Consider the following 23,125-nt stretch of genomic DNA (forward strand, 5'->3'; position numbering starts at 1 on the left):
TCACACTGCAATCATGCTAACATTTATTATGTTTACATCTTGTGTCAATACTTTTGAAACAGTGTATAAATAAACTGTTATTTAACGTTAATGGACTGGCCCCATTAATGGTGTTGCCTTTGAGAGATACTATCAGTCTGGCAAATATGAGGGAGTCTTTGGAAAAGCTCTTTGAAATCAGTCATTATTTTTGTAATTCAGTTTGGTGTTGAACACTCTTACAAAAACAGAGAATTCATGGCGAATTTTCCACAAACTTGCCGCAAATTCAACACTGATATTTGTCACAAGCAAATTTGTGGCAAGTTTGCGGCTAGTTCAGATTTTTTTGTAAGGGCAGTCATATGATAGCATCAATATAGCATTCAGGGATATTCTAATTTCTGCATAAGACTAAGCATTAGGGAATTTAGTGTGGTGTGTACTATAAAAAAAAAAAGCCAACTTCGTCATTGGCTTCCTACTGAACTGCTCAACAAGCACAAATCTTTCCGCTTTTCGATTTTAACAAACAAGCCCCGAATTCTCATTTTGGTGTTAATTAATTGCATTAAGGCTTTAATTAATGAACAGAAATCTCTGTTGGAGGGCAGAGCCCTGAGATTTGAGTGAATGCTTTAATCAGAGGCATAGTGGATCATAGGGAGAGAGAGAAATATTTACTAATAGGGACTGAAAATGGTTCTCTCACTGAGCTGTAAGCTGCTCTCACTTCTCAGGCATTCTGTAATCCCTTCTACACCCCAAATACTGCCATACACAACATGACAGAATAGAACAATACTGCCTCGACAATGCAAAAAATACATCAACTTGTTGACACATTAGGCTGTGGTGCACATGGAGGAGATGAGTTTGGGACTTGTCTGAATCCTTTCCTGATACTGTCTGCTTTCTTCTCCTCAAAATGTTCTGTTCTACCTCTACAATGTCATTTTACACCTGTAAGATTTTCTTTCTTCCATTGAACACAAAAGTTTAGCAGAATGTTCATGCTGCTATTTTCCATACAATGAAAATGAATGGGGATGGAAGCTATTAAGAATAATAACAAAAATATTTAAAAAAAAAAATTAAACAAAGCCCAATAAACCAAATACAAATTTTCAGTAACTGTGCAATGTGACAAGCACACATCAACAATGAAATTCATGCTCAAACGCAAGTCACAGATAGAAACTCACTGCACTCCACCTTCAATGCGGAGAATGCGGAAAGACATAAAGTAGCAGAAGTGAGTGTGTAGTAGGGATTTAGGGGTGTTTAGAATTGTTTCTAATTTCAAACAGTCAGCAGGGATTTTTTTCTACTGGCCCGGTCTGGCCAGTGCTTCAGATTTTTACTTGCCCTGCCAAACTTTTCACTGGCCCCAACACAAAAATGCTAAATAACTGTTTTTACCATCATGGCTTTAAAAAAAAACATGTCCGAAGCAAAATATATTTTATATCCTGTATAATAAAGTTATTCCCACAAAATTCTATCACATTTATAATTTACAAGATACGATTGATGCCTCATATAACCCCATATTAGGGCTTCACAGTTATTAATTCATTAATTCATCACATTAACCATCCTGCCATTTACATGTTTTTAAGTGAAAAGTTCTGTCAACTTTTGGGCCCTGTGTAATGTTTTCACAACCAGGATAAAAGATTTAGTCACTGAGTTCAAGATTTTATTATTTGCTGAATGTAATAAATAGAGGTCGACCGATTAATCGGCCGGCCAATTAATCGGCCGATTTTTTGCATTGTTTACATAATCGGCATTGGCCAATATCCACGCATATCAAGCCGATTATTTGGCAGGCGCATCTGTGGGCAGCCTAGTGTTGTTGTGGAACACGTGTTCGACGCACACTGCCCCTAGAGTCATTTTCCAGCAGAGTGAACAGACCTCATCCAGTGCCTAAGGAAGGAGCTAAGTTCCTTGGAGAAAACAGTAAGGGTTAAATATGTATAACTTCTTTAGATTTAATTAAAAACTTTTGATATGTTACTGCCAACTTCAAGAAAAACGTGACAAACCCGATAGTTGACATGACGTTCGGCTACTTTGGATATTGATAGCATAGTTGAAGTTGCATTATCACAGCAGAAGGGTTGCTATCATGTCACAATAAGTAAGCAAGAATTTTGCAATTACAGACAGTGAATCTGAGACTTTTATTTGTTCTGTTTGTGTGTCTTATATTTGAGAGGGTTGTCACTCAATGCAGATAAATAAGTAATAAAAATATACCAACGCACTATAGGCTATTGAAGGACTGGCTTTGGTAAGCTCGGACGTTATCGGTTCTGCTGTCAGTACTGGAGAAATTAAGAAAATACATTCTTTATTGCTATAAAGAGAAAATTATTTTATCTCGCCAGCCATTTCTATGTATAATAATATGAAACCATTTGTCTGTGATGCAATTTAGCTATTCGCAGTGAGAGAGAGAGAGAGAGAGAGAGAGAGAGAGAACTCGCTCACGCGGTGCCACAGCGAGCACAAAACGAGCCCTGCTTAATGAGTGACAGAACTAAACATTCAGACATAGCCTGGTTTAGATCTGTGATTATTAGTCTGATTTTATTTTAGATTTCGCCTTCCAAAGATTATAAAAAGAATATTTATACATAAGCCGCATTCTGTCTAGCACAACTTCCTTCCCTTCACAGCGGTGCACTGACATTTCTCCCTAAAACTCAAACTTAACGTCAGAATCAGCATGATCGGTGATTGTTGTAAAATACAGTCTAGCTACTGTTGCTAAATTGCGGGACGCGTTTAATAATAAAAAGAGCGCAAGAGATACCGGTCCCAAAGGCGTGCGCTCGAAACACACCGCAAAGAGACAAGCAAACTATAGGCTACTTTGGGTTTCATGTGCGCGTCTAAACAATCAAATATACACAAAAATATGTCAAAACGACCGGCTTGGAGATTCACTTAAACACAGTTTATGTCTTAAATGGACGTAGTTATGGAAATAGTTGGGGAGAAAATATGCTGCATCAGGAGCCTATTAGATCTGAACTCGGTCTTAAAGGGGAAGCTGTCTATTAAACATGTGACGATTGAGCCATTACTGCGAATCAAACAACAAAAGGCAAAGAGAAAATCACTTACAGCTCTTGAATGAATAACTTCTGCATTAATAAGCATTAATCGATCTATGATAAACTATGCAGTATTATTTTACAATTGATTACTTTATTAGATTTATTTTTAGACCACACCTGAACAGTAATGTTAGTAGACCTTCCTGAAATTAAATCACTGTGCCTATATAACATTTATATTTGTGTAATATATATATATATATAACAAAAAGAACCGTTAAGAATACCGTTAAAGTACCGGATCGATAAACAGTATCGGTAAGATTGTAATACCATTAAAACCTTAACGATACCCATCCCTAGTTATGCCTGTGCTTCTCTTGGATGCTCTGAATATTGGATTATGTGTCTGGATTGCCCCTTAATTAAAGCTGCATTTGAATCTCTACCTTTGTGTCTCGGAGCAGTTCGTAACACCTGCTTTGTTTATTTAATATATTTGTTATACATTATTTATACAATATGTTTTACATTCTACATTTTTAATTTAAGTGTACAAGTGCAGATTGGTCAAGTGTTCAATAAATGTATTTGTTGAGAAATGTTGTCTATCTTAAGTAATTATTTGTTACATTTTATCTTTCAAATAAAAGGTTCAAATAAGAGGTTAAAAACAAGCACATATCGGCCAAATATCGGCCAAAATAAATCGGCAGCATTAATCGACCATCGGCCGACCCGGATTTCAAAAGATCGGCATCGGCATCGGCCTGAAAAAACCAATATCAGTCGACCTCTAGTAATAAAATTAAGAATCCCCGAGAGAGGAGACCTTGCTACAATATCGGTTATTATGAGTAATATACAGTAGGTAGGCATTAGGCCTAATCTGTGAATTAAGAATGTGGATTTAAACATGAAATTAGAAAACCCAAACAAGACCAGCACTGCCTGATACACAAAACACAGAAAGAAAATACCAGTACAGACCAGAAATGAGACATGTAACAGGTGTGTCAATGAGGATGATACAAAGTAGACATTATCATATCGAATTAATGTTTACGTTTTGAAATATTACCTAATTAAATGTATATTTACATTATTATTTAAGGCAAGTGTTTAACTGGGTTTTAACTAAGGTTATTATGTTTCATTCTGCACTTCATCTCTAAAGGGAAATTAATTTGACTGTGGGAACATTTCTTGCACTCTGTCCCTTTAAGAGAGAGCATGCATTTTAAACAGCATTTACGCTGCACGGAGAGAGATAATAAGAGAGATGCATGGAGAAACAGAGATTTACAGTCCAATAGAAGAAACTATTGATTTATTGTGTTCCTATGAGTGGATTACTAATTTTCACCAACAAGTTAAATTGAAAATTCCAGTGAAGATAAATCTTAATGCAACCACACACAATTTCTAAAGAATTATGTTCTTCCAACCTTGTGGCAATAGTTTAGCGAGGATAATTTTCTGTCTCAACATTGCAATACCCCTGTGCACAATAAATAAATGGTTTTGATATGGAAAGCCCAAACCTGCACTCCACTGGACACCTTTAGGATGAAAAAGGAAGTGGGGACAGTACGACAGGCCACTTTGCCCAACATCAGTGCTTGAATTCACCGATGGTCTTGTGTCTGAATGGAAGCAAACGACCACAGACATGTTCAAGCCTTCAAAGAAGAGTGAAGCTTTTAGGAAGGACCAACTCCCATGTTTTGTTTTTAAATGAAATGCCCAACAAGCACATATGTGTTCGGTGTCTGGATGTCCACATACGTTTTGCTTATTCAAGAGGAATAGCTTCAGCTAAACTAGCTCTCAAAACTTCTCACACTCTACTGTATGAAACTATTCACTCGTCTGTTTCAGGAGAGGAGACTACACTTCAGAAAACAAGCAGACAAAAGAAAGCAGGGGAAACCAAAAAAAAAAATCCATCAGCTATTCTAGCAGCAGGAGAGAGTAATCTCAGTTATGCAGGAAAGTCACACACACACACACACAAACACACACAAAAGAACAGCATATGGAAACAGGCTCAGAGAGTGAGGCTGAGCAGCTGTGGATTTGATGCCGTTCAGGGTACTCAATCTGGTGAAACTCAGTGGTGTTGTGTCGGTGTCAGCAAGATGAGATGCTGCAATATGCCCCAAGTCAAAGACGGGCTCTGGACATACTGAGTGAAAGTAAGCTCACGTCTTCGAGCCCTAGCTCAATTTGATTTAACACTGCACAAGCCTCGATAGAAGTTGTGGCTATACTTATTAGTGTTATTCTGAATTTGTGAATTTGATCTCAGTGATTTCGACCATGCCATTATTGCTGGTGCCAGACAGACTGGTTTGAGTATCTCTGTAACTGTTGATCTTCTGGGATTTTCATGCACAACAGTCTCTAAAGTTTAATCAGAATGGTGCCAAAAACAAAAAACATCTTGTGTATGGTAGTTCTGTGGACGGAAACACCTTATTGATGAGAGATGATGGCCAGACTGGTTCGAGCTTACAGAAAGGCTACAGTAACTCAGATAATTACTCTGTACAATCGTAGTGTACGATTCAACACGTCGAACCTTGAAGCGGATGGGCTCCAAAAGCAAAAGACCACGTCTGGCACTTTATTAGGACCATAGTGTTCCTAATAAAGTGGTTAGTAAGTGTGTTTATATACACTCATATACTTGTCTATATATCCACCCATCTACCTATTAATTTATCTGTATATCTATCATCAATCCCTCCATCCATCCATGATACTTAAAATTCAATCTAGTATTTTAAGGATCTTGGATGGATGTATGGATCTTTTAATATCTTTATTTAAGATCCATCATTATATTCAAGGTCCCTCAAATCCTATCAATCTATTAGATCCATCCATCTATACATCTATAGACCTTAGTGTTGGAGTTAGCTCATAACATTTCTCCCATTAGACCTCCCTGAATGTTTAATATCAGACCCATTTTAACTATAAGAAGAAGCTCAGAAAGCCACAAACTAACAAAGTGGGATCATCGAGGAGTTTTACAATGCACAGCATTCTAAAAAAGAGGTAGTTTGATTCCTTGGTTATGTCAGTATGACAAAAATTACTACCTGTGGCATGCACAGCTTGCTTGCTTATATCTCTCTCATCCTGCCAACCTGGGCCCCGCCCTCCACCCTGTCACAGAGGTGTTCCAAGGGTGCTGCCATTTAGTATAACACCCCTAGGGCTGTGGATGTTGATTCTATGAAAAGAACTGTCTCAAGAGTCATTTGTTTGGGAATCTAATTGAAATGTTCTGCGGAAGGAAACACCTTGTTGATGAGAGTCAGACTGGTTTGAGCTGACAGAAAGGCTACAGTAACTCAGATAACCACTCAGTACAATTGTAGTGAGCAGAATAGCATCTCAGAATGTACAACACTTCAAAAAGCGGAATGGCTCCAACAACAAAAGATCACTTCTGCCCATATTGTTCCTAATAAATTGAAATTGAAAGAACCGGCTCAAAAGAGACATTTATTTGGGAATGAGACTAAATTGGTTGCGCTTTATGTCTCGTGCTGTAGATTCAGGGTACCAGTGTTGCAGCGCTAAAAATCTCTGTCTGTTTATTTTAGTCTGGCTTTATGTCCGCTTTGCCAGAAGGATGCACATTCAGGAACTGTTAATGGGACATAATGTCATGAAAAATAATTACGTTCCAGTAATATAATGCTATTATTACCGGAAAATTTGTGTGTATGTTAGTGGGTTATAAAAACTTACTTGAAATCCTTGAGTAGTCTTCCCTTCTTCACAATGGCATGAATGGTCCTGAAAACATCTGCGGCCTGACTGTAGGCCAACTGAAACATTAATTTTAGAAGCTGACACAGATAATAAGAGGAAAAAGCACCGGTCAAACTGCAAAATTCGCTGGCCAAATAGAAAATGTACCCGCATTTGGCGGGTGTTAATTTCGGTCCTTGCATGCTGATATTTAATACAATATCAATAACAGTAATGAATAAATGTCTTAAATGACACATAATCAGCAAAGAAAGGCATATACACCAAATTGTGCTTTACCTCATATTTCTTTAGTTTACCTTGGTGATCACACATTTCCCACCTTAGCCCAACACCATGCATATCTCATTCACACATCCTCCTCCTACCAATCTTTTATTCACCTTTCCATCAACAACCTTCCAATTTCCTCTAGACCTTCTCTCACACATTCGACACCTGCTAATCTCACCGTATCTCTACCTCCCACCCTTCGGTGTTGTTTTGATCTGTTCTAGCAGCAAGGCCTCCTGTGGCTCACTAACAAGCACCCTCCTGCACTTACAGATCACGAGTTCGCCAATTTATTTCTGCCACTCTCTTTCTTCCGTCACTGACAAATCAAGCGACAATCCTACCAATGCCTTTTCTCTGTACATAGACCACTTAATTCCAGTGGTGTTATATTCCTCTCCCACAGTCCAGCCTAGTTCACTAAAACGTGCCCTACCCTTGTGCATTCTCCAACCCTCTGGTAAATACTTCTACCATGCCCTGTGGCAGCATGATCCTTGTATTTTCTCCGCACTGGCCAGCACGGCGTGCCAACAGGTGCCCTACTCGAGTAATTAACAGTGTGCGTCCCCGAGTGGCTTTGGGACGGCTCATTAGCACACGGTGGGAACTGTGTCTAATTGCATTTTCAGCAGGCTGATTAAAACCAAGCCATAAATCACTTACTGCAGTTGACTTTGAATTGAGCCATCAGGTTTGGCCACGTGAGAAACATTGCTAGTTTTCCACCCAGTACGGCGTACACCACAGACACAAAGCCACTCTGAAAGATTCCTGTCATTGACAAGCTCTGTTGAAGAGAGATTTGTAGGGCTGGTTCTTTGAGATACTGCCACAATATACAAAGCAAATATAATCATGTTGATCACTTTGTAAATTTAATTAAAGAGAGATATAAATGCATTGATTCAGTTGAGGCATCTGCACTCAAGGAGATAAAGAGAAGGGAATAGCAAGTTAGAACAAGACGGATAAAAAAGAGTCCCATCAGATACCTCTTACTCTTTAAACAGCAAGTGTAATGAAACAGGTCGGTCCAGATCCACTGTTATTGAGGAGAATTCCCCTGCTAACCTTTCATGTGGAGACACCACACAAACATATAAAAATCATACTTAGCTTATTAACTTAGAACCATTGGACCGCAGTCAGGCTTGACATAATTTAAAAGTAGATGGCTATTAAAACGAGGATGTGAGGGATGTTCAGATTTTTTGTCCACTGGAAATTTCTGGAAAGATGTATTTTCATTATCTCATAAGTTGAACAATTGACATGCATCCATCATGATCAAAATCATCCTTTTTTACATTAATTATGGCTTTATGTTGTGTGTGATTCACATTGCAAATCAAAATGAAATGCAGCAGATGTAGCACCATCTTACAGCATTGAGGAAAGAGCAAGAATCAAAGCCACTGCAAAAAGAGACCATCAGATAAACATCATCAGGCTTTCTATAATGCCATAAATGCATTCAACATTAGGCTATAAGAAAAGCAAGCCTATTCCCATAGATATAAACTACATTAATCATTAAAGCAACAACTGTCATATGATATGACTTATCTGTGCTTTAAATAATGATCCTCCATGTGTGGCGCTGCTTTGGCTCCTCCACAGACAATGGCTTGTCAAGATAGCTTTCATCACAGTGATGAAATGTCCTCCAGTTTTACTGTGGCACCAGGGCCAAACAGAGCTTTAATCATTAATTTACTACTATGGATATCCATATCATATTTACTCCTTAAAAGCAGAATTTATGTTCGTCTCACATGTCAATGCAACAGTTATTCAATGCATGGCCACACAAATATGTTTAGAGGTCACTTTCCATTGTCAAACTGCATTACCACTGCACTGATGTGCAGACAGACCTGGCTCTGGTTATAATTATCATACATCGAGAGGGTTAAAGTAGCCATGATGATCTCTGCAGCCTATCTAAAGCATTTGAAGCTATAGGGTTAAGGTCTTATTTGTGTGCTTATAATCATAATTGTCTCTAAGTGGGTATTTCCACTTGGTTTACTGATCAATTAGCTATCTGATCATGAAAAGATCTAATGTAAATGTCCTCAAGAGGTTGTTTGAGACACATACAAGAAGTGACTTGGCCAAGTGTAACAGCATCTATTTGTTCAGGCTATATATGCAAACTTCATTTCTGCCAAACAGAACTAAAGTATGTCAGAATTTTGGGAGGCACAATTTACAATTAAGCAAGAAATCATGAGACACATGGATGGAGAAACCATGAAACTCTAAAACACTAAATGCCAATGTTCAACTGAAACTTTTCAAATTTTTGGAATAAAAATTATTTATAGAAAACAAAGTTTCAAAGTTTCACTGCAACAAAGATTAGCATCATCACAGAAGAGAAAATTATTTTTGTATATAGCGCAGGAATAGTATCAGATAAAATATAATAGGATTTTGCATAGACATATTTGTGGCCAAGTATAAATGGACTAGCATACCCAATCAGATTGAAACCCCATCGATCAATATACATGAAGTGACCAAGAGTAAATAGGCCCTACATGTACTTAATAGTTCATCATCACAATTACTTGTTTTTCAGGGGAGAAAATGTTTTACTAAGTGTGATTATACATGACTGAGTGCAGTTCAAAATTCTTCAATAGTGCAAGAACAGATATGCAGCAGGTCCAAGGCTGTGTTAAGTTTAGCAATACAAATTGGTTGTGGATTTATATGGGAGCAGTTAAGAATCCTCCCCACAGTCATCATTATTACTATTGTTTGCAGGCACAGGCCATAGCAGACAGCACAGTGTCCCAAGCTACCTGCTGCTTATTGTACTACATTTCGGAAGGCTGAATTGCATAACTCACACATTCTTTTCACTGAATTCTTCATGTCTCTCTCATTCACTCACTTTTTCAGGACAGAGATAGACATCTCTTAAAAAGGTCAAGCAGTGCTTTTGAGCTTCAGGGGAATAGTGTAAGCTGATTGCTGACCACACTTGCCACAAATGACATTTTATTTTAGAAAATTAATGTTTACACAATACAGGAAGATATCAAACATGTGGGTGGAGGCCAGGTTTACTTAATATTAGAGATGCTCCGATCGGCCACCGATCGGTATCGGACGATATTCACGTCCTATGACTCGATCGTGTGATCGATAATTTGGCCGATTTCAACTTTTTTGTCAGCAAAAATTGGCAAAGTGATATAACTGGGAATAGGGAAATTAAATTAACAGTGACAGTGTGCAGAAAGCTTACATATAGCCAGTTATGACAGAGATCTTGATAAAAGTTTAAATGATCGGGATCGGTATATATACCACTGTTAGTTCCGGTCCACGAATCTGATTGTACACCATTAGCACTCAGACGCTTCACTGTGTGTGTGAGTGTGTATCACTCCGCGTTCATGCTGTTCTAAACTAAAGTATATCTGTTAGTAGTTACTGGCTTTATTTTTGAAATTACATATGTTAGCCAGCAGGTGGTGGCAAAAGATAATTTTTGTGTGTAATATGAGCCAGTTGGTGACATAAAGTGAATCTGTTCCGTGATCGCTCATATTACTAATACATTACCAAAACTAGGAAATAGCTTTAAACGGACTCTTGCTCATGTGATATTGCTTAAATATACTGTATGTGTGTGTAGTATATATATATATATATATATATATATATATATATATATATATATATATATATATATATATATTAGGGCTGTCGATTTAACGCATTAATAACGTGCGATTAATTTTATAAAAAATAATGCGTTAAAAACATTTACCCAATTGATTTTGTATTGTCTTATCAATGATTAACTCTTCTGCCACAAGAATGTAATGCATTTTATATTTTTTCATTATATATATATATATATATATATATATATATATATATATATATATATATATATATAATGTTTTAATATTTAAAGATAACTGTATAATTATTTCATCATTATATATTGGATTATTGTTATATGAGGGGCTTTCTCAGCAAATATTTGTATATGTATATATATAGATATAATTTTATTTTATTTTATTTTTTTTTTGGGCTTGATTGTCTCCACAAAGCACTAAAAAAATAATACTGCATGCTTGTCCATATGAGACTCTACTCCTACGCACCATGCTCAAAATAACCTAAATTGTCATTTATTGGTAATTATGTGGTCAACATTTGTATCATTGTGTTTTGATTTCCTTTAACACAGAACTGGTGGAGGCTGTCATTTGTATCTCAAAAAGAATGCAGTGATTAATTATTGATATTGGTTGTCTTATTTACAGAGGGCTGAAAATAGATGAATAGGACAATAGCCCACGCATAGGCGGAAATCGCGGGGGGGACAGGACCCCCCTATCTGAGGGTTGTCCCCCCCTAAAATATCATTAAAATATGTGTATTGTAAATAATATAATGATATATTCTTAAAATAATTGTTTAAGAAATAAAATAATACAAAAGCAAACGAGGCAACAACAAAAAACCCCTTGGAACCCCTTCAAAAATTGCTCTTGAGAATTGTTATGTTTATTGTCCCCCCCAACATTTTGGTGAAATTTTCGCCCCTGAGCCCACACCTACTCCACATTTCAGGACAAGTAATACTTCTCTTTAGTTCTAATTCTAATCGCAAAAAGCAGAGTACTGCCTGTCATTTGATGTTGTATAACTGTCACATAATGTAATTCTCTTGTAGTGGTTAAGGATATGGACACATGAGAGCCAAGCCCTACAGCTTTACACAGGCTATGCTCATTTTTTATTCTCTAACTCTTTATGATCTCTATTCATCACTGTCCTCTAATCTAAATTTGGTGTAGGCCTACACTTGTGAAGACGGTGTCTGATATCAGCACGGTGCCATGGAGGGGGTTTGGGTTGACATCTGTGAACCGCTCTCCATGGAGTCTCTTTCCTCTCATATCTGATGACTACAGCCAATTATCTCCAAAACGTCCCATTCTGAGGACAAAGCCATTTCTTAAATTTGTTGGTGGTCTCAGATAAAGATTTATTCAATATAACCATTGAGTAAAACTCCAGTATTTTAACACTGATAACATAGCAATCATTAGCGTATCAGATCTGTAATCTTTAGGAGACTAAACAGCACCTGCACAAATACCATATCAAATATCATATTCATAAGCTCAGACTGTATGAATATTTAATTTGAAGCAAACTACCTTGGTAGAAGAACAAGTGCGAGTAATTCATTTATAGAGTAAGATGTAGGATGTTCATAAACAGAAGCTTCAGCCAGTAGTGTTGGTATAAATAATGCAGAGGACAAGAGGCAAAACCCAACCAGCTCAGCAAAGGTAAATGTTCAATGTTTTAACTATCAGAAACATGCATGCAAGTTGTGTAAGAGGATAAAAAGTAGAAAAAAATAGCAGAGAGAACTACTATTTGCCCAGTTTTACTGAGATGGAGTAGTAGTGGGTATCTATAGAATGATCGAGAAAGAATACTTAATAAAATGAACATAATTTCACTCTATTCTATGGAGCAGCATGCTGACTCTTAATACTTCTTAAATTGATTTTCATATAGAACTCCCACGGGGGGCAATTCCATTTCCATACAAGCTTGTGTGGCACTCTATCACTCAATTAACCGCATAAACAATCAATTTCTGCACCGAGAGAAGTCACACACCAGTGTTTTCTCATAAGGACAGCTTAGTGTTTTAGCCTTTTTATAGCACACTCCAAGTTATATTATGTAGTATAAAATCACAGAAAACATTGCCGAAAAAATTTAAAGAGTTTTCAATATCTCATCCCTGGAGCCACAGGAGGGCTGGTAGTAGTCTAATACTATAATTCTTTTTGCCCAGAGCTGGTGATATACGAAATGGTGGCACCCTGTAATTGCCTTTGAGAGTGAACGAGAAGAGAATCCTATAAAAATGGAATTAACAGCAGGCATGTCTTAAGAATACCCAGCAGTCATTCTGTCATAGATAGTGTAACAATATCAAGAGAGAAGTTAAAAAAAAAAACAGATTCAGTTGTTTGCCATGCTGAAAGCACTAGCTAAAGCCAACGTGAATTTTCATGCTGATCCAGACTCCAAGCTGGTTTTTGCTTGTTTCTCCTGGTTTGGTGCTGTCCTAGCTGGTGGCTTCCAAAACACTTTCCAACATACAGTCACTGAGCACTTTATAAGGAACAATATCGTCCTAATAAAGTGTCCGAAATTATCTTCTGCTGTTAGCCCATCTGTTTCAAGGTTTGACGTGTTGTGCATTCTGAGATGCTACTACAAATGTACAGAGTGGTTATCTGAGTAACCGTAGAATTTCTGTCAGCTCGAACCAGTCTGGCCATTCTCCGTTGAGACGCTCAACAAGGCGTTTCCATTCGCAGAACTGCCACTCACTGGATGTTTTTTTTGTTTTTGGCACCATTCTAAGTAAACAATAGACACTGTTGTGCATGAAAATCCCAGAAGATCAACAGCTACATAAACACTCAAACCAGCCCGTATGGCACCAACTATCATGCCACGGACTAAATCACTAAGATACATTTGTTTTCCCCATTCTGGTGGTTGATGTAAACACCTCTGCCACACGATTTGCTGATTAGATAATCACATGAATAAGTAGGTGTTCCTAATAATTTGCTCAGTGAGTGTAGAGGTTTTCCTATTGTTTCCTCAGATGTCTAAATTTACTAAATGTTTCAGTGCATAACTCAAACTGAAAAAAAATATCTATATTTTTTTTTTTTCCAAAGAGTTACCATACTGAATGAACTCATTAGCTGTGTTTCCACTATCGGGCCAGTGCGAGCGAGGGCCATCAACTGGTCAGCCAGGGCCAATAGCCTCGGAACTCGAGCCTTGAGACCAAAATCATTCTGCATTCCCACCAACGGGTCAACTGTCCTTTTGCACTGCCCTAAATCCCACCCTTAATATGCTGCCCTGGTGCTAACGTTGCACACTTCACCTATTTCACAATCAAGAGGGAAGCTCAATCTGAGGTATCAGATTCTGGAGACTAGCTAGCCTTTGAAATGAACATGGTGGAGACTAAAGCTGTCGTTTGTTTGCTTACATTGGTCTCTGCATGGTGGAAAGCGAGATCTGACTCAGCTAAACTCCACCTTTAACACTGACCCCGCCTCAATCCCCAGTTGGCCTTTTTTGGCTTAAAAGTAATGGGCGGGCCAAAGACGCTTGGCCGTTGGTCCCGAAGAAGCCCTGCGGAGGCACGATGAAGCCTCAAAAGTGACAGTGGGAATGCAACTGGGCCTGGCATGCTCTAGCATGCCCTCAGTTGGACCGATGGACCATTTTCACATGTCCATGTTCGTGAAAGCGGAAGTTGTCATAGTTGGCTAAACTTGAATGGTGGTGAATGGGGCACCACAGCAAATACAATTTTTGCTTACCCATTTGCTCCAAAAGCAAAAGAAAAAAATTAACGATTATGCTTTCACAGCTTTGTTTTTTTGTGCTGGATAAAAGCAGTAAGAAGAGAGAAACAGGCCAAATTTTCTGTCACTCCCTCAGCAGTTGTGTTAGAAGCCTCATAGCAGGTAAGGTAATTGATTATTTATTACATTTTTTACGTATTCCAGGGTAATATAATAAAAAGTACAAATTAAAATTGGAAATAAAAAAGTTTGCTACATTTGTGTTTATAAAGGCAGAAAGGCGTCATAACAGGTCTGTGAAAGGGTCCATAGTCGAAACGTGACGAATGAAGCACATAGAGGTTGATTGGTTTGAAAAAGACTAAGTGTGTTAGCATTAGTCATGAAACCCAGAGCTGCTGTTAAGATTCTGAAGCAGTGAACACTGTGATACTAATGTAAGAAAAGGTAACATCACTTGTTAACATCATAAATGCACTATGGTTCAGTATGGTAAGTCACTAGAGGGCTCCTCTCCTTTCTCTTCTAAACACAAACACATTTTTATTCTACTAATTTCCCACCACATCACACAGATATCCTATCTTTAGAGAGGCTGTTATAAGGCTTTCCAATCATGCTACTACACAGACAGCAAAGAATTCCAGGGCATAAATATATTTATTAACCCCTGTTAGCATTCATTGGGAGATTTGGAGGAATCCCTTCATTATAGCACTTAACACCTCAAAATACTATGTCCACTGAGTCCAGCACTGCACACAATTTATCATTAAGAAGGAGCTTCAGTGAAACTAGACACGCACACACAGACAGTTCTATGAGCCAACCTACAATAACAAAGACCTGGGAGCCAAGTGTTAGCGTGCCAGGCCTAATGGGTATCAGCACAGCAAATTGCTCTCTCTCTCTCTTTCTCTGAAGATAATCCAAGGATCCTGTAACCCCAAAAAAGGAAGTCCAAAGATAGCTAAGTCATCCAACCCTTTTTGAGACTTCAGGGATCACTGCTGCATCCAAGCTGCAGATCTGTTCAACCACAGCATATATATCACAGTGCTGAAATTAACGAGAGAACACCATCCTAAATTACAGTTTAAAGTCAACATGAAATGCTGAGCAATTCGATTGAAACAGTATATTCAATAAGAATAAAATGTAGAGAGGGACTTGATGTTACCCATCAGGAATTTATATCAGAGGGGAAGGAAATTATGACATTTTGATGAAAGATTATAAAGATAAATGTTTCATCATCTTGGAATAACATGCACCGATGAACCGCACACAACAGACCAGGACAGTGAATAAAGAAAATAAATAGGGACTTTAATCGCCATCATACGATCACTCTAACAAGCCTTTATTACCAAGGGATTTCACTGATGATAAACTAATGAACAAGCCATGGATCACTGCAACTGTCAGTCACAAAGACACTTCCTAAGACAAGGAGAGAAGCACTAATTAACAAAGGCTTCTCTGTGAGATGTGGTTACTCACTGACGCACCAGGCTGACATCATCATATGACTGATTGTGAACCAGTTGGCTCATATTAATTGCAGTTGACATACAGATTTTTAATGATGTATATCTATCACAATGAAGCTGCTGGAGGTGATGCTACCCTAAAAAAATATTAATTACTTTAATATGCATGGTACTGTCTGTATTGGAGCAAGATATTTATTCAGAATTTCAACCACCTTAGCAAGCATGTTAACCATAGTTTCTGTAAAACTATCATAGTTACCACAGTTATTAATAGGCCCACTCTAAAATCCTAATAGGATGGTACAGATAAAGTGGTAAACTTTCTAATAATGTCATTACCACTGTTTTGACACAAATGTTTACATCAATGTCATCCCATAATAGTTTTGGATGAATGTAAAGTTGATTTTAAGTAATGGACGAATATACTCCAACGGATGAAGAAAAAGAAGTCCTGCCAATAACATTTAAGATACAGAATCCGCCTGTCAATCAAGTGCATTAGCTGGTATCCACAGAAATAGCTGCCCAGCCTACTGGGGAGCATTGCAAACATGCATTTTGATGCATCAAGCTCTAGGAAGTGCATCAAGCTCGAAATCATGGAATAGTAAGATGTGCAGTTAACCACTGGAGTCTGATGGTCTACTTTTATGTTGCCTTTATCTCCTTTTTGGAGCTTCAAAGGCCTGATCACCATTCACTTGCATTGTATAGACCTACAGAACTGAAATATTATTCTAAAAATCTTTGTGTTCTGCAGAACATAGAAAGTCATACACATTTGGGATGGCAAGAGGGTGAGTGAAGAATTATATAATTTAATTTTTTTTAATGAACTGTTCCTTTAAGTGTCCCACTTTAACAGTATTCCTATTGTATTTTCTTCAATGTAAGAAGCTTTAACAATCTTGTCACAAATACAGGTCTGTTTTCATTTATTGTGAGGGCAATGTGGACTTCATCTACATTGTTTGCCATTTGACTAGCTACCCAACTAGCCCCGTTCTGACTCAGACCTGAACAATGTAAACAAAGAGGGATCTGAGATTGCTAACCGTCATTTAGATCAGAGGAAAGCTATTCTATTTAATGATTTTCCACTAGATTAATTCCTCTGGTCTTCTTGGAGACATCGGCATTCCCTGTTGATGATGGTCGCACTTTTTAGCGGGATAAATACACAGCGCTCTACCCCCACCTGCCGTCGTGTGGGAAGTGCCAGCCTCTGCATGCGCAGACTCGTACACGAACCTCGCAAGTGAGACTTTCGGACAACTGATGATCAACTTCAAAGATGCGCATCAGTCAGTGTTTATGTTTAACACCTGCACAAAGCTGGTGCTGTTAGTTTGCTCAAAGCCCTCCAAAAACTAAACGTTTATGTCAAGAAAAAAGCCTTTTGAATATCAGAAAATTAGTCAGATAATTATATCCCAAATATGTGTTTTCTGACACAAAGACCTTAGAATCTTTTTTTTTAAATAAAAAAATAATAACTTGATGCACATGTCAAAGCAATGGATTCGACTTGTATGCAACTACATTGCATTGCAGATTAATTTACACATATAGCCTTTGTAATTAAAAAGTAAGTTGTGTGTCCGAAATTATGATCAATGCAGTCAATTTCTAAATATCTAGTAAAAGCTAGACCTCATCTAGTCCACCTCTAGAACCGTCTGCAAGACTTCGCTGAAAATTCACAAGCCCCACATGAGTCTATGATAACAAGTGCAAATAGAGAATAGCTTTGCACTATTTATATAATACTACGTTTAATCTATCAAAAGAAATGTTTTCTCCAAAGGGACGTGCCCAAACTGCAAAGCACCACACAACAAATCCGCCCCACTCCTCATACGTCTCCTTCAATCAGAAAGACCCCTTCAAACGCAAGTCTATTTTCTCACACTTCTCATTGTCATGCTCAGAGTAATTTGTCCATACCTTGACTGCCACCGACGAGCAATCCGAGGAAAAGGAGGACGGTCCGAAACATTTTCAGCAGGTCCTGATGGACAGCGGCCAGTGCTCGAAGTGAGTTGAACGGACGCTGGTTAGAAGAAAAGCAGCACTCGTGCCCGGTTCTCTCTCTCTCCGTGCGTGTCAGTGGCTTGCGCGCACACGCTAGTTCTCACTGCTCACTCGCTCACTGTCTGCCACAGACGGGATCTGTTGAGGAGCTGTAAGCAGCTGCCTCAATGCAGCACTCTTTCAAATGCGCTGAACCAGCCCAACCTACCAGCAAGAAGTGCATCGCGGCAGGTAGAAACCAATACCCATCAAAGGTTCAGTCAAGAGAAGGCTATTAATTGTTGAGGACTTATAACCTCAGAGCCACAAATATACGTATGCCATACTTTTTGTAAGATGGAGTCACACAACAAAAGGCTATAGGGGAGACTGGGGCTAGTTGTCACACTTTTTACTCCAGTAAATGTATCTCTGGTTAGGTTTATTTCTGAAAGTCCATTTCTGCAAAGCCACATACCTTAAAGGGATAGTTCACCCATCATTTACTCACAATCATGCGGTACCAGATGTGTATGACTTTCTTTCTTCTGCAAAACACAAACAAAGATTTTTAGAAGAATATCTCAGCTTTGTAGGCCTATACAATTCCAGTGAATGGTGACCAGAACTTTCAAGCTTAAAAAGTAAACATAAAAGTAAATCCATTGAATGGACCTGATATATTTTTCACGTGTGTTTTGCATAGGAAAGAAAGTCATACATCTGTTATGGCTTTTGGGTGAGTACATTTAGATTTTTGGGTGAACTATTCAATTAAAGTCATGTCTACAAAAAAAAAAGCTATGAGCATTTTCACCGTTATTGCCACGAAAAAAAAAAAAAAAGATAGAGTTCATGGAACACATGTTGACTGAATAGTGGGGCATGTTGTCACAGAAAATGGGTAAGTTGTCCCAATGTTGTATATGCCATTAAACCAGCTGGGTAAGTTGAACTGCCATACACCCACCACCAATACAAAATCTACACCTCTATTTAAATCTACTCCTGCATTCAACCTCCTATTATAGGTTTTCAACAAAACTTCTAAAGTAAAACATTTATGAGGCAAAAAACTATTCTTGAAACAACAAAAATGGAATAGCAATGTGCTAAAACATTGTTTTGGCCAACAAACGTAATTGATACATTTCATAAAACACATGTGATATCCTCCACCTACCTGACTTTCATGAAAAATAGCTTTGTCCTAAGAACTCATTTAAACCTTTTAGTAAAAATCTGCCTTCATTATACAGTAGACCCTTGTATGAAAGTATGCCGGTGTCGTTTGATTATGTGTGCTTGTTTACCAAAGAGCACACATTTACTTGATGATGGTGAAAATGTACTTTGGAAGGTAGAATTCACAAAAATAAATACAAATAAAATAATCTGATTTAAGAGGGTTTGAAATAGGGGCTTGAAATCAACATGCAAAACCACTGCTTTTGACTTCAAATCTTATCATTAATGATATGTAGTCTTTGTGACAACTTCACTGTGTGAAAAAATAGCCCCGGTTTCCCTTAGTTCTGGTTTTACTGTATATCATTTGTTGTACCTAGAACAACATACAGTACTTATCAAACAATCACTGCCCTCTCATTTTAGTGCCGGGCTACCATTAAATGTTGCCCAGAGCCTTGTGATTAGGAGGCCCACTAAGGTCCCCAGTGGTATAATCTAGTTGGTGCCAGGGGATGGGTGTCCACTCATAAAAATGTTGTCCCGGGCACCAGTAATTTAAACACTATTAGTCTTAGGGTTAGACTTATGGCAATGGCTATCATTGGTTGATATGAATCTTGGAAAGACAAGTCTTATTTTATAATTACATATTTGAGTAGAACTTGTAGTAACTGACTGCAAATACTCCTTTAGTTGTCCCTATGGACAGGTATGACTCATAACATTTCATGGGGCAGAACACAATACTGGAATCACTTTAGTTGCTAAAACCACAATGCAAATCACAGATTTAAAAATATAATTGGACCACCAGGACTGCACTATATATCAAAAGATTTTTCTATTCCATCTATTCAATGTTTTTTTTCATTATTATTATTTACTGATGGTATTGTAATCATAAACATAATAAAACAGGCTTTAAAATACTTACATTTTTCCATAACATACTGTTGCACATAGTCTCTCCAGAGAAGAAGAGATGCTGTAGTGTGTGCTTAGGTAAGGTATGGCAATGGTTCTGTTTACCAGGAGCTTTGGGATGATTGTTTATCTAAGGAGATGTTGCAATTATTGTCATGGAAAGTGATTGTTGCATTAATGCTGTGTGGAACAAAGCCATGGCAATGGGCCCCTTTATACAAATCTGGAGAGAGCAAGATTGTTCTGATGGTGTAAATTCCATCATATTTCGACATAAGTGAATCAAAGTAGTTTTTTAAAGGAATAGTTCACCTAAAATTATATTAAAAACCCATATGACTTACTTTATTCTTGAACACAAATGGCGTGAGGCAGTATGTTCATTAAGAACAGTAAGTCACTGTTCACTTTTGTTGCATCTTAAAATAATAGTTCATATTGACTGAGGTCACTCTGCCTTACACCTCTATTTGTGTTTCAGGAGAGAAAGAATGTCATAGATATTTGGAAAAACATTAGGGTAAGTAAATGATGAAAAAATTAACATTTTTGATGATATATTCTTTTATTTATTTTTTATACTTTACAATAAGATGTCATTCATTAACATTAATGAATGAATTAGGTGTCATGAGCGATAACAATGAGCGATACATTTTTTACAGCATTAATTCATCTTTGTTAATGCTAGAAATAAATGTGTTAATTGTTTGTTCATGTTAGTTCATAGTGCATTAACTAATGTTAACATATACAACTTTTGATTAAAAAAATGTTAGTTCATGTTTACTAATGTTGACAAATGAACCCTTATTGTAAAGTGTTATGACCCCATTTATAATGAACAGTAAGTAGAGTCCTGCAAAAATAAAATATGATAGCGCAAACTCAGTGGCTATAACAAGTCCTGGTAGGTGGAATTTTTGGAAGTTCTAAGAATGTAGTTTTGGTCACAAATGTCACATTGCAGAGCAGATTTATAAAAGGCTGGAAAGTATAAGCTGCTCTCAACAACACCAATACACATGACAAGTGCAATTTTTCTTATTATTATATTAAAAGAATATTTTATTTTTAGCTTTTTTCTCCATGCTAAATTCCTTATGACTCTCCAATGATGCTTTAAGGTAAATAAGGAGAATTTAACAGAAATAGAAGTCAATGAGTACAAACAATCACCTAACAGTGTGATAACAAATGCTTATTCATAGGCTGCAAGGGTTGCAGCTGAGTCTGAAATGATAAAATCATTCTCAGCTTTGACTGCGCAATAATGTCTGAAACTTGTCCTCAAGGCTACTGAGGTTCGACAAGTTCAGTCAGCTGAATAGCCATGTCCCCTTTAGAATCTAATAAAAGTTTAATGCATCTTAAAGAAATCTCTGTTCATCTCCTTATCATTATGTTTCATATAATTTTGTGATGTGTTTAGAACATAAACACCAGAGAGATAAACAGAATATATATAACGGGTACAATTTCAAGCAGCAATTTCAAGTGGCAACTCTATGTGAATTTCCCACCATCAGACAGATGTTTTTAACATATTTGTGTTCTTCATTCCTTGCTTTAACAAGCTGTGGTTTGCTTCTATTAGTACTCAAGCAGTTTTTAAAATTCATCACAATAATGCTTGTGACTGGCAAGCCATTTAGTGTTATGCAATCCCTCTGAATAACAATATACACAATAACATTGGACACTATTCCAGGTATTTCTCCAAACTTTTAGGCTAAGTTCAGCAAAACAATCTTCTTTTTTTTAGCAGATACAACTCAAATCAAGTCTAATCAGCAAAAAAAAAAAAAACTTTTTCAAATAAAAACTTGATCAATCCAATCAAAATGCAGTTTAGAGCTGTGTACCAATTCACACATTTTCAATCACTCATTTCTCATATAACACATTATGTGACATTCACTATAGTAAATAGTGAATGAGTGAAATTAATGAAAATGCTATTTTGAATACAGTATGTGTACGAATGTTTAAAATGCTTCTGTAGCTAATGGTCTCTCTTATGCCATGCGGATTCAGCACCATGGTAAGATGTCATGATGAGCTTTGCTGTTTTCAGTCCTCTCTAACAGCTACTTCTCAACTGTTGTATAAGAACGTCTATTGGCATGGTACTGACGCTTACAACATTACTATAGCATCCAATATAGACACTAACTACACTTTCTGTAGAAATGAATAAGATTTGAGTGCAGATTGTCAGTCTTAAAGATCTTATTTAAAAAAAAAAAAAAAACTAATCAGAGTGCAGTACTAACAAAGCCTTAAGCTTACTGATTGAAATGGATGGAGCCATCTGCACTGCCCTACAAAGCCAAAATGCAGCAACTATGCCACCGAAATCAAGAAAAATGTCCTCAAAATTGTTTGATTGTCCAGCATACATTTGTCTCACTACTCTGTTTTGAGCCAAACCCCTCTGTCACAGGACAGATCATAATTTAAAAGACCAGATTTCAATTATAATGATTAAAATGTGTTGTTACTGTATTTTGGCTTTGTGGGGCAGTGAAGACGAGGGCATAGTGGATAAGCGATTGTATAAAAAAAAAAAAATATTATGCTTACAAAAGCTCTGTGATGAACAGGAAAACCTCTCAATTTCAAGCTCTTCTGCCCCTGACAGACACAACACTCTGTAACTCTCCAGATAACATTATTAATGATTATAAGTTAAATTAATACTTAGTCACAGTCAAATGCTCAGCATACCAGTCATATAAAAGGCTTTAAACAGGACGTTGAGACACACAGCCTGAGCAGATGAGATCAATGAATGAAAGAGAGAGAGAGAGAGAGAGAGAGAAAGAGAGAGAGGCAGTGTTTAAGGCTTCCTGCATATCACAGAATTGTTCAAATCTTCTTCCCTACCTATGTGTGCCTAGAGCACAGAATCATGAAACAGAATACAGACCATAGAAAGTTCCAACATGTTGACAATGTTGCGAACTCT

At 37.4% G+C, this 23,125-nt stretch overlaps 1 protein-coding gene across 3 annotated transcripts in view; it reads right to left on the reverse strand.

The window, feature by feature from the left end:
• Positions 1 to 18,173, reverse strand: part of ncam2 (neural cell adhesion molecule 2) — a 399,400-nt gene extending 381,227 nt beyond the window's left edge. For all 3 annotated transcript variants that reach the window (XM_052141957.1, XM_052141956.1, XM_052141958.1), the window contains exon 1: positions 17,974 to 18,173. In XM_052141957.1, coding sequence (XP_051997917.1) covers positions 17,974 to 18,025 — 52 coding nt within the window. In that variant the 5' untranslated portion in view covers positions 18,026 to 18,173. The remainder of the gene's footprint in view (positions 1 to 17,973) is intronic.
• Positions 18,174 to 23,125: the final 4,952 nt, after the last annotated feature.

Source organism: Xyrauchen texanus, chromosome 14 (genome assembly GCF_025860055.1).
Source record: "Xyrauchen texanus isolate HMW12.3.18 chromosome 14, RBS_HiC_50CHRs, whole genome shotgun sequence".
In the NCBI taxonomy this organism is placed as follows: domain Eukaryota; kingdom Metazoa; phylum Chordata; class Actinopteri; order Cypriniformes; family Catostomidae; genus Xyrauchen; species Xyrauchen texanus.